An 11,998-nucleotide genomic window follows, 5' to 3' on the forward strand; every position below is an offset into this window, starting at 1 on the left:
TGAACTGGAGCTTGTCCGCGATGCTTTGGAGAGTAATGTTTGGCCCGGCGCATTACGAAAGTATGAAGCACAAAAGAAGAGTCTGCACTATCTTGGATCCATGGTTTTCAAGGGTGATAAAATTGTACTACCGTTATCACTTCGATTAAAAGCAATGCGTGCGGCTCACAGTGGACATGCAGGAGAAGTTGCAATGAAACGAATAATGCGTGACTTTTTCTGGTGGCCTCGAATGTCACTTGAAGTCGAACGGTTTGTTAAGGGATGTGAGACGTGCATTATGTTGTCAAAGAAAAACCCTCCCTTGCCACTTTCGAGTAGGATTCTTCCGAATGGTCCGTGGGAGATTCTTCAGATTGATTTTTTATCACTACCTAATTTTGGCTCAGGAGAATTTTTGATCGTTACGGACACTTATTCACGGTACATAACCGTTACGGAAATGAGAAACATTAGCGCCGAAAACACAAATTCGGCCCTTTGCAATATTTTCAAAATTTGGGGATGCCCTATTATTTTGCAAGTAAGAGTTTCATAATGGCATTTTGTTGAGGTTTTAGTTTAATTGTTTTGCTTTTTACAGAGTGACAATGGCCCACCATTCCAAAGTTCAACATTTGTGAAATTCTGGGAAGAAAAGGGCGTAAAAGTGCGGAAATCAATTCCACTCAGTCCGCAATCAAACGGTTTAGTGGAACGTCAGAACCAAGGTATTATAAAGGCTATGGCTGCATCTCGTATCGATGGAATTAATTGGAAAGCTGCAATGCAAAAATACGCCCATAACCACAACAATCTTGTATCTCATGCTCGTCTTGGAGTTACGCCTTTCGAGCTCCTAGTTGGTTGGAAATATCGTGGTACATTTCCGAGTCTGTGGGGTCCAGAAATTTCGAAAAAGATAGACACAACTGATATCCGAGAACGTGACGCTGAAGCAAAGCTAATGAGTAAGAAATATTTTGATTCCGTCAATCGAGCTAGAGAATCCAATATTTCTGTAGGAGATTCTGTACTATTGGCTCAGTACAAGAAAGGGAAATGTGATCCGTCATTTTCACATGAGCGATTCAAAGTCGTAGCAATAGATGGAGCGAAAGTTGTAATTGTTAGTAAGAATGGAGTACAATACGCACGTAACTTTCAAGACGTAAAACTTGCTCCTACAGAATCAGAAGAGGAAGAAACAGAGCTAAACTTGCCAAATCATGATTTGGAGCCGAGTTTGGAAGATATTCCTATGGAAGTCGAGTCAGAGCTCACAGGTCCTCTGCATTCTCAGGGTATTCCTCAGGCCGATTCTTCGATTAACACACGAGTATTGAGAGAACGAACTGACATAAGAAAACCGACAAGGTTTGACAGAAATTATGTATATAGCGTATTTTCTTAGAGTACAGGTGAAAGGAGATGTAGTGAAGTAAATAAAATAAAAATAATAATAAATACTTGTGAATTTATATTTGAAATAAATCTGAATTATTACACTTTGTTTTGTTTGCATATCTGGCAGCACTGATCGGCGTGACAAAAATATGACGAAGCCTTGTGACATCTTTTGTACCTTTTGTCGTTTTCGTTTTTAGGAACTGGGTCGGTGATCAACACATAAACAAACCAACGTCAAACAAAGTGTTGTTCGATCGAACCTGAATCGGGTTGGGGTTGAAACTGTGATTCAGAACGGGTTGCGCCAGTTCCAACCTAGGTTCAAAAACGAATTCGACATTTGAGTATTTTTCGGAGAAAAAGTGAGAGAGATTCTTATTGGAAATATGCTGAATGGTATGCTTACGTATTGAGCGTAGGACGATAGCGGTACTTCTATTGGAATGTATGTGTAAGAGAGAAGTACCGTTGCTTAGCGACGAGCCGACTGAAAATCATTCTTCAGACGATTTTTGTGTCGTACAGACGCGTTTGAAAAAGTGTAAAAATAATTAAAAAAAAATGTATTCGGCCGGTTACCACAACAACGTTCAGATTAGCACTGTTACATACCTAATATCTGGGGGGTGCGGATTCGAATATTTCTCGCATAACTTGTGATCTCGCCCTAAAAGCCATTAGCAACCGAGTGTGTAGCTTGTTGTTACCGAGCAAACGAACGGATTTACACGATATTCAACAATACTACGAAGGAGAGAAGAAACTCCTCTATCTCCCAGTGATGATAGCCTCCATCCTGGTCCATTCATTTTCGTAGAAACAAGGAGCTACACACTCGGTTACCAATGGCTTTTAGGGCGAGATCACAGGTTGAACACTATCTTTTCCACGAGTGCCAACCGTTGTTGATTTGCTTGTTTTGCAGGAAATCAAATTCAAAGTGCACTCTTTTCAGAGTGCTTCACACAAAGCATCATCTATTCAATGCAGACATAAACCCAATAAACAGACTTAATAAGAAAGTTGCAGGTCGTATGTTAATTAGAAACATATTTGAGAAAAGTTGTAAAAGACTTCTGCATAATTTGGACCAAGCACAACTTTTCTTAACCAGTTGGCAGTCTTTGTGTTACATAAATTGTATAACTTTTGTTTAGCGTGACGAAATCATGATCGAACATTCCTAGGCATACTAGGATCACTTTTGTGAAAATTTTAGTTCGACAGCAGCTTGGCTGCTTGTTGATTTTTAGTTTGCATCCCCCAGCCTAATATAGGTTCTCTTTATGTTAAAAGCCATGCATCTAGTTTTCACTGGAAATAAGAAGCATGTCGCTTGATCAGAGATCAAATGTGAGGTAAGGTTGCGAAATTTTTGCAAATTCAAATGAATATTTATGGTTTCTTGTGCTGCTTGTGTTGTGAAAAATTGCCAGATTCATTATTTGCGGATAAAGATTTGCAACGGATTGATGATTGGTCTTGCAAAAACAAGCTAACATTGATCGCTCGGAAAGCTAATGCTCTCTTCATGTCAAATTGTGCCTTCCTGAACTCGTTGAAACCATTTTTGGAACTCAATAATGAAGTTATTGAGTTCGTTGAACATGCTACTAGTTTATTCATCCGAATTGAATATAATTTAGAATGGGATAGTTATAAGAACGTTATCGAAATGTGCATAATTCCTGTCAAGCACGACAAAATCAAAGTTGTCCAAAAGCCTATTTTTCCTTATTTTCTAGCATGTGATTTTTTAATAGATTCTGTCTCATTGCTTGCCTTCAATAAATTAGGAGAAGCGTTGAATACGTATATTCGATGTATTTACAGAGTTCAAATAGATATTCCAGCGTTTTTCATTTACACCACTAACTCTCAAGATGTCGCTTAGAAAATTGCAGTAAACTTCGGTTTTGTATATTTTTACATAAGCTTCCTAGTACAAAACAATCAGATTATTTACACAGTACACTACAACTTGCGAGAAGCACTCGGTATGAAAAAATATATTTTGCCACGATATCACACAACTAAGTACGGGAATTCATGTTTTGTGCGAGGTTTAGTACATTGGAATTCATTGCCTATTCTTCGTCTTGGCATTAACGTCCTCACGGGACAGAGCCTGCATCTCAGCTTAGTGTTCTTATGAGCACTTCCATAGTTATTAATGATAGCTTTCTTTGCTAAAGTTGCCATTTTCGCATTCGTATATCGTGTGGCAGGTACGATTATACTCTATGCCCAGGGAAGTCAAGGAAATTTCCTTTACGAAAAGAACCTGGACCGACCGGGAATCGAACCCCGACATCTTCAGCATGGCTTTGCTTTGTAGCCGCGGACTCCAACCACTTGGCTAAAGAAGGCCTCAATTGCCTATAAGCTTTTCAAATGAGAAATCATACTGAGCTTTTAAGAGAGGATGTAAAAAGCACTTAAGATAATTTTAATTGTAAATGTTTTAGTAGGAATTAATTAGATATTCTCAATAACTCTTACATACAACGTTTTCTTCAACAATAATTTACTTTGTGTAACATAAAAAAGACATGAGTCTTACGTTACATATTTTGGAGCAATAAAATAAATATATAAAGTATTGCAACGTTTAAAGTTTTTGCTAAGCAGCCTAGACAACCAGAAGTCACAAAACAGTTTACGTGGTAACTATCTTTTTACGCTAGCTTGCTATAAACTTTGAATCACCCCTTTCTGAAATTCTTGCGTACACTATAATTTTTATGGTTGAATCGTAGTAAGTTATTCAAGATTGAAAATCTTTCGTGTTAATAAAACAACATCAGGAAATCGCATTCTTGTTGGGGGGAAATTGAAGCGGTAAATTTTATAACTTTCTATTTTATACTAAAGCTCTTACTATTTTAGAGTTGTACATAGAATCCAGTCGCAGAGTCAATGGCTCCGATTAACGCTGAAGGAAAATTGGTGTAAATGTAATTTTTAATTTTATTCATTCATTCAGCGTAAGTTAAAAACTTTTGATCAGGTTAAGGAAAAGGAGTTACCACCAGTCTTCTAAACTGAGCAACGAAATGGGTGCCCAAATTGTTTTGCAAGGATTGTCAAACATGAATTCGAAAGCAATTGAGATGTTGAGAGTTTAGAGAACATTTTATCTAAATCAACAGTCCTAGGATCGACCATTGTGGACGGGTTGTCCTATTAAACCACTACTTTGGTTCTGTTAGTAAGCTCACTGCTGTTCTGACAGAAGATCAATAAAATATATGATTTTTCCTCCACATGGTCTTATTGTATATTTTACATACAAAGATGATATCTTGTTAGGTGACGCTGTTAATTAATTACGTATACGTCAGTGAAAGAAATGAACGTGTCAAACTGCGCTTCCTCTTGTAGACAACATCAATGGAATTTACATTTGAGCCAACCCCATTACTACATAATATCCACGGATGATTATTCCAAAAATGTATTTGGAATTTTCCTCCATACGTATTATTAAAATAATAGTTCAGCCAACTATCACGAACAAAGTGAAGATTGAACTTAATCTTTCAAGATTTGGGTTATTCCGTATTGATCTGGCATACCAAAAATTACTTCGTATAAGTGTGCTGTTCTTCAGTGCCTAAAAAGGTATAAAAAGAATGCATTAATATATTGATCACTGAAAAATATTATATTCTTTCAAGTTTGGTTAAGGTGATTATAGAACGAAGCCACAACTCGAATTTTTAACAGCACAAGTCTTGAGAGCCAAACAGCGCTCTGCGTTAAAAATTTATCCCATTGATCATCACCAGCAAGCAAGCAGTTTGATTGATTTTCAACGCGAACGGTTGTCAGATTCTCTAGTCTTGTGCACTTGAAAATTCAAAGTTTGGCTTCGTTTTATAATCACCTTAAGAAAACAGCTGAAAACAAATAGGGTGAAAATTTTTGACAGTTGAATAAACAATCTAATACCACTGCCTACTAAGACCGAACTATAAAATCTGTGGGCAAAATATGTCAAATATAGCTAGCGTAAAAAGCTGGATTCATACAAATTACACTACACAATGGATCAAATCGTCCGATTGGCGAGTTTCCTTGCATAAAACGCTACCTTCAGAGTCCATTTCTACATTTCTTTTCATCTCGTGTACTTGTACAAATAATGTCGAATCAATCCGTAGCAGCTATCAAATCAACATTTGTTGTAATTAATTCAATCGCATAAGATTACAGATAAGTTCGCAGTAAAATTTAACACTCGCATTGCATGCAATTTTTTATCATATAAAATACGCACGTATATCGCCTCCATTTGTGTACGTATAAAGCCTTTTCGCGACATCCTATACATTACATATATAAGCATCGTATAACGCAAAAAGTCATTTCGTAATACGTGCATTTTAGATGTCTGGGGAATTTGAACACCCAGTTTGTAATTGTTGATGTTGGTCTATGTGTAGAACATGGTCATTCCAACTTTGTCCAAAAGGCGATTATTTTTATGATTCTACACTAAAAATGACACAAGAATCCCAAAAAAACCTCTAAAGTGAATGGTTTAAAATTCAAATACAATATAGAATTTAAATAATAATATTCTATTTCATAAAGTATTTGCTGGTAATTTTGAGAGATGAACTCCACTATTATATTGTCTAATACTATAATATTAAAGAACTTCCATCCATCCACATTGATCAACGGTTACATGTGCTGCGTTCTACGCACAGATAGACCAAATATGATGATTCTTTACCACCTGGTCAATGTTGGAAAACGCTTGTCAATGCAAAGATCAAATCATAATCGGTCAGAACAACATGTATGCCATATCGGACTTCAACTACACACCTACTTGCTCTCTATCCACAAAGTCACCAGGAGATCAACCGACTCGGACTTTTTCACAAGGACGAAAAACAATGGAGGAGCTTGGCCGTGTTGAAGGCACATAATAGTCTAGTTGAATAGCTTTTCGCCACATGTTGAGATTATGGGGATAATCTTCTCACTATCTAGCTTGAAGTTGCCGAACATGTGTTATTTGGCTTTACATCAATTATCTTGATAAAGCCTCGCCAACAATATTTCGCCAATTCCCTCGGTTCATGGCCGCTTCTCTCCATCCTCGACTGTGACCCACGCTCTCCAGGTCCTGGTGTACCTGGTCATTCCACCTAGCTCGCTGCGCCCCACGCCTTCTTGTTCCGACCGGATTCGTGGCGAACACCATCTTTACAGGGTTGTTGTCCGGCATTCTTGCAACATGCCCTGCCCAGCGTATCCTTCCAGCTTTAGCTACCTTCACGATACTGGGTTCGCCGTAGAGTTGAGCGAGCTCGTGGTTCACGCCGTTCTCCTGCACGCCGCCGAAGATCGTCCTTAGCACTCGGCGTTCGAAAACCCCAAGAGCTTGCAAGTCCTCCTCGAGCATAGTCCACGCCTCATGCCCATAGAGGACTACCGGTCTTATGAGCGTTTTGTACATCGTGCATTTGGTGCGGGGGTGAATCTTTCTTGACCGCAGTTTCTTCTGGAGCCCATAGTAGGCACGACTTCCGCTGATGATGCGCCTTCGTATTTCCCGACTAACATTGTTGTCAGCCGTCAACAAGGATCCGAGATAGACGAACTCGTCCACCACCTCGAAAGTATCCCCGTCTATCGTAACACTGCTTCCTAGGCGGGCCCTGTCGCGCTCAGTTCCGCCAACCAGCATGTACTTTGTTTTCGACGCATTCACCATTAGCCCGACTCTTGTTGCTTCGCGTTTCAGGCGGGTGAACAAATCTGCCACCGTTTCAAATTTTCTCCCAATAATATCCATGTCGTCCGCAAAGCAAACAAATTGTCCGGATCTCGTGAAAATCGTGCCTCGACTGTTAAGTCCGGCTCTCCGCATGACACCTTCAAGCGCAATATTGAACATAATGATGCCCATAAGTCTAGTAATCGACTAGGATCGTGCAAAAAGACAAGAATCAAGAGCTATTAATTGGTTGGTAAACAAACAAAAGCTGTTGTATAAGGTCAAATATGAAATGAACTTCCAGATTAAGATTGAGATGCACTGACGATTGGATCATTACAATTGGTTCGATAAAGGATCAAGGAAAGACTTAAGAGATTGGAAGGATGAAAGAATATTCACTTAGCTCATCCAGCTGTTCACCCAACTTTGAGACAAAATCTGTAGGAAAAGTTAATCTGATTGCTCATTAATGTGTAAAAGAAAAAGCAAAAACCTTGATATGGAACGCCTATAAATTCCAAAATTGTCAGGAATTCGTTACACGATCTTGTTGATTTCAAATGTAAGGTATTTCATATATGCATATATATCCATATAATCAATATTTGGAAGACGGATCATGGATAAATCATGAATCGATAAACTGTGTAAACTTCTAGGATAACTATCTATATGGCGTAACTACCCTGGACACAATTGAGGCATATGCTATCCATAGAATGATCAAGTGGAAAATGATCTGCGAACTCTTCATAGAATGCGTAGTTTGTGGCGCACATCAATCTACAAGTCAATTAAGGCAAATCAATTAAGGTAAAAACTTTTTTCAAATCTTTCTGGCCACTATTACTTTTACGTTCAGCCAGTAGTATGTTAATATCTTATTATCTCTCATGGTATGTACCTTGACAGACGTAGATTCTGCAGTTTTGCGTCACATGTCTCAAAACACTGCGTCAAAGATGTAAAAAGGTTGAACCAGCTGACTTGCGCAGCTGTGCAGTGAAGCTCCAATTAATGAATGGTTTCTTTTATCAACTATCTATACTACCATATGGAATTTGTTCAAAAACAATACAAAGCACTCACATCAACTGAGTAAACTAGACCTTACTGAATACGAATGAGAAAAAGTCCAAGTTAAAGTATAAAAAACATCATCTATTTTTTATTGATTTTCCGCTGAGTTTAGGAAAAACAACCTACAAAACATACAACTGAATGGAATTGACGATTTACAGGTAGCGATTGAACCAACAATTGCACTCAAATTAATTTTCTTTTGATACATATTCAATAAAATCTCCACTCTATCTATCGCTTTCAGAAATTAGAACAGGAAAAGTACATCCTCAAGCGGCAACTGGAGATCACCTCGAGCGAGAACGATGCCATCATCCTGGAGCTACAGACCGACATCAAGCAGTTCAAGCAGAAGCTGGACCTGCAGGAACAGCTCATGCGCCAGATGGAACGGGAGAAGAACCTGCTGATCGAGGAGCTGACCGCCCAAAATACCCGCCTATCGAACGAGCTGAAGAAAGCCAACGCCACCGAACTGCAACTATCGTCTCAGCTGCAGGAAATCAAAGAGCAATGCAACCGGCGGACGCTGAGCATACAGGACCACGTCAACAGTCTCGAGAGTCTGAAGAACGAACTGCGGATGATCCTCGAGAAGAAAAACGACCTGGAGAACCGTTTGCACATGACGGCTTCCGAGAAGGAGAACCTTTCGATGGCGCTGAACGAAGCCTCCGAGAGGATACATATCTTGGAGCGGAGCACCAAAGAGCAGGACACCAAGTACCAAATGACGGTGCAGACTCTGGACCGGCTGGAGCGAGAGAATGGGACCCTGAGCGAACGGCTCGAGTCGTTCGACAGTCAACGATCGCATCCAAGCGATCCGCACCATTCGTCGCTGCTGCAGGAGATGAACGGCGAGGATGATTCGATGATGGTCGACGGCAGCGGTAGTAACAACGACGAAGCAACGATACTGCTGTACAAAGAGGCCCAGTCGGTGTACAAGCAGCTGAAGACGCTGTGTCAGACGCTGCGGAATACGCACCACGATGACGATTCGGGTGAGTTATGGCGGGGATGTAATATTTCGATTATTAATCGAACTGTAACTCTGCCCCCACTTTTATCTCTTGCTTGCAGGTCTTCACTCGGACATGTCCTTCTCTTCGTTGGACAACACATCATCTTCTGCGCCACAATCGGTGGACGCCGGCTTAGGGCTATCGGCTGGTCCTTCGCCGCATTCGAGTGGCCCAATGGGAATCAACGCCCGAGGACCAGAGAAGTTCCACCGTGGAATGCTATCTTCAGCTGCCGACGAGCTGGTTCATATAATCATGAACATGGACGCCATGCAGTTCAAGACTATGTTCGAACAGACGCGATCAATGGTGATAGACCAGGAGGAAGATCTAAAGAAGAAGACCGATCTAATCATGCAGCTGGAGAGCAAGGTGAGTTTGCACATTTTGTCCAACAAAATAAGAAGAACTATCAGTTTTATTGTGTTTGCAGCTATCGGTGCAGGATATCGAGCTGCAGAGTGCAATCGAGGAGCGTAACCAGGCTCGAAACGACGCCTCGGACTCGAGCTTAGCGCAGGACGAAACTGTGATCCAGGCCCGCAAGGATCGGGACGCGGCAATCGAGCGGCGGACCAAGGCTGAGGTCGAACTGGCCAAGAATCGGGTGGAGCTGATGCAGGCGAACAGCCAACTGCTGGAGGCCATCCAGCAGAAGGTGGAACTGCTGCAGCAGCTTGAACAGTGGCAGATCGACATGCACGAGCTGATCGAGGAGCAGATGAAGAATAAGCTTAACAATGAAACTAGTACAAAACCGCAAACGCCTCAGCGTCCGTCATCGCAGCAGACCGGTTCTTCCGGGTCGTCGTCTGCCGGTTCGTCGGCTAGCAATCGTAAGAGTCGCCTACTAGATCTGTTCTATCATCGATGAGGAGAAGCACCAACTAAACGAACGAAGCGAAAATGTGATCAGTCCTCAAACTAAGCGAGCTACCCGGTCGACGATCAAGCGGACCAGGCTGGGGAAGTGGCCCACATTGCATTTATATTCGAAATTCCTCTAATCTATTGTAACTGTCTTGGGCCGCTTCCGCCATTTTGGACATCGAATGTTTTGACAGCTCTCCGCCGCCGAGGCACCCGCGGTAGCTCCAAGGCCTACGCAGACCATGTGATAGCGAACTGATCGACGTTTCTACTGATAATTGATTCTTTTTAAGCGGTCTACCAAAAATCCAATGTGGGACCTTGAGACAACAGTATTTTTGTATGAAGAACTATAGTGAAAATCGTTTTTACCGAGCCGTATCTACCCAGATAACACCCAAGCAATTTACGTAACATATCCTTTGAATCCCCATATATGTATCAGAAAACAACTGGCAACTCTGAAACCCAAATCATATCCTAGCAGAACAAAAACGATTTATTAACTTAACAAAACGTGTAATTTATGTAGCTAAAGGTAATATTTTACAACCCGGTGTAACCAAAAAAATGTATCGTGAGAGTTTAACATTGAACCGTACTTAATACGATAATTGAAATGGATTGTTTCCGTCAAATTCAAACATCGTTCATAATTTTGTTCGAATTTCAATTATTTCTGACCGACATTGATCACTGTTGAATGTTGAACAGTAAATAATTGGTTTCCGAGCAAAATATGATATTAATCTTAACGAAAACAGTCTTTTACGAGTAACATTAAAAACTAACATCAACCATTGAGTGCATCTTGTGAATCTGTGTGTTTTGTTCCTTTTTTATGTTAGCTGAAAGAATACGGTGTTCTCTCTTGTTCTAACTGGAACAGGTTTAAGGCATTAAAATCTGCCATTACAATTTACACAATCAAAACCATCTTCTAACATTCGTGAGAACGAGAGGGTTGTGATACTTTTTTCCCCTAACACAAACACACTTTGGAACGGATGTGCGCCTTCGTTGTACTACTATGATAGCGCTATAAATAATCTAACTGCAGCAACGCTAGACAAGATTACTAGAAAATTAGCCGAGTGATAACGTGGATGCCTTTTTAAGTGAAGCCGAAAATCATAAACCAGACACAGAAACTTGGATTGACAAAAGCGATGAAGAGAATGAGATATGTAAATATAAGGTTAAATATACTGAAACATTCCTACTAAAAACAGAAGTTTTAATAATATGCAGCAAGTGAAGAGAAGATTTTTGATTGTTCACGGAATTGGACCTAATTTATCATTTACTGAAAAAGAAAAGCTTTTCTAAACTACGTTGATGCTAATGCTGTCAAGTAATCTTATTTGTAACTGTTGTAACTGGAAACGCAAAAATGATAGAAATAAAGTAATAAAGATGAGATTAAGTCGAAATGTTTGATTATTTAATGTGAATTATTGAAACTTATTCGTGCACCTAGATGATCGTTCACATTCTTAGGTGAAAGAGATATTCAGTAACGTGACGACCCATACAAAATATTCAATGTTTCCGTACAAAAAGAGTGACAATCCGAAAATATTCAAATTTTGCGTGACTTATGAACGATTTCCAATGGGGCTATTTGGGCTGCAGGTACTTGTGAGTGTGCTGTATCGCCTGGCCTTTTAGTTTTATTCTCAAGTGGTCCGTCGATTTCCTTGTGATAGGGACAACAGCGCTTTTCTATGGGTTGACTTCGATCCTCAAATTTTCCAAGAATAGCACAAGGTATACCAGTATTTCTTTCGCTACTTCGTTTACTAGGTAATTTGCAGTGTTTCGTGCAACATGCTCACCAAATGATGATGGTGTAAAATGGACGATGGATTTTGAAGAAATTTGTTCT

General features: G+C 40.1%; 1 protein-coding gene across 7 annotated transcripts in view; it reads left to right on the top strand.

The window, feature by feature from the left end:
- LOC5571415 (bicaudal D-related protein homolog) overlaps positions 1–11,339 on the top strand; it is a 195,988-nt gene extending 184,649 nt beyond the window's left edge. For 6 of the 7 annotated variants that reach the window (XM_021853195.1, XM_021853197.1, XM_021853199.1 and 3 more), the window contains exons 3-5: positions 8,457–9,219; positions 9,299–9,612; positions 9,674–10,114. In XM_021853195.1, coding sequence (XP_021708887.1) covers positions 8,457–9,219; positions 9,299–9,612; positions 9,674–10,114 — 1,518 coding nt within the window. Of the gene's footprint in view, positions 1–8,456; positions 9,220–9,298; positions 9,613–9,673 lie in introns of all 7 variants that reach the window. The other variant, XM_001653620.2, reaches the window with a different exon arrangement.
- Positions 11,340–11,998: the final 659 nt, after the last annotated feature.

Source organism: Aedes aegypti, chromosome 3, assembly GCF_002204515.2.
Source record: "Aedes aegypti strain LVP_AGWG chromosome 3, AaegL5.0 Primary Assembly, whole genome shotgun sequence".
Taxonomy (NCBI): Eukaryota; Metazoa; Arthropoda; class Insecta; order Diptera; family Culicidae; genus Aedes; species Aedes aegypti.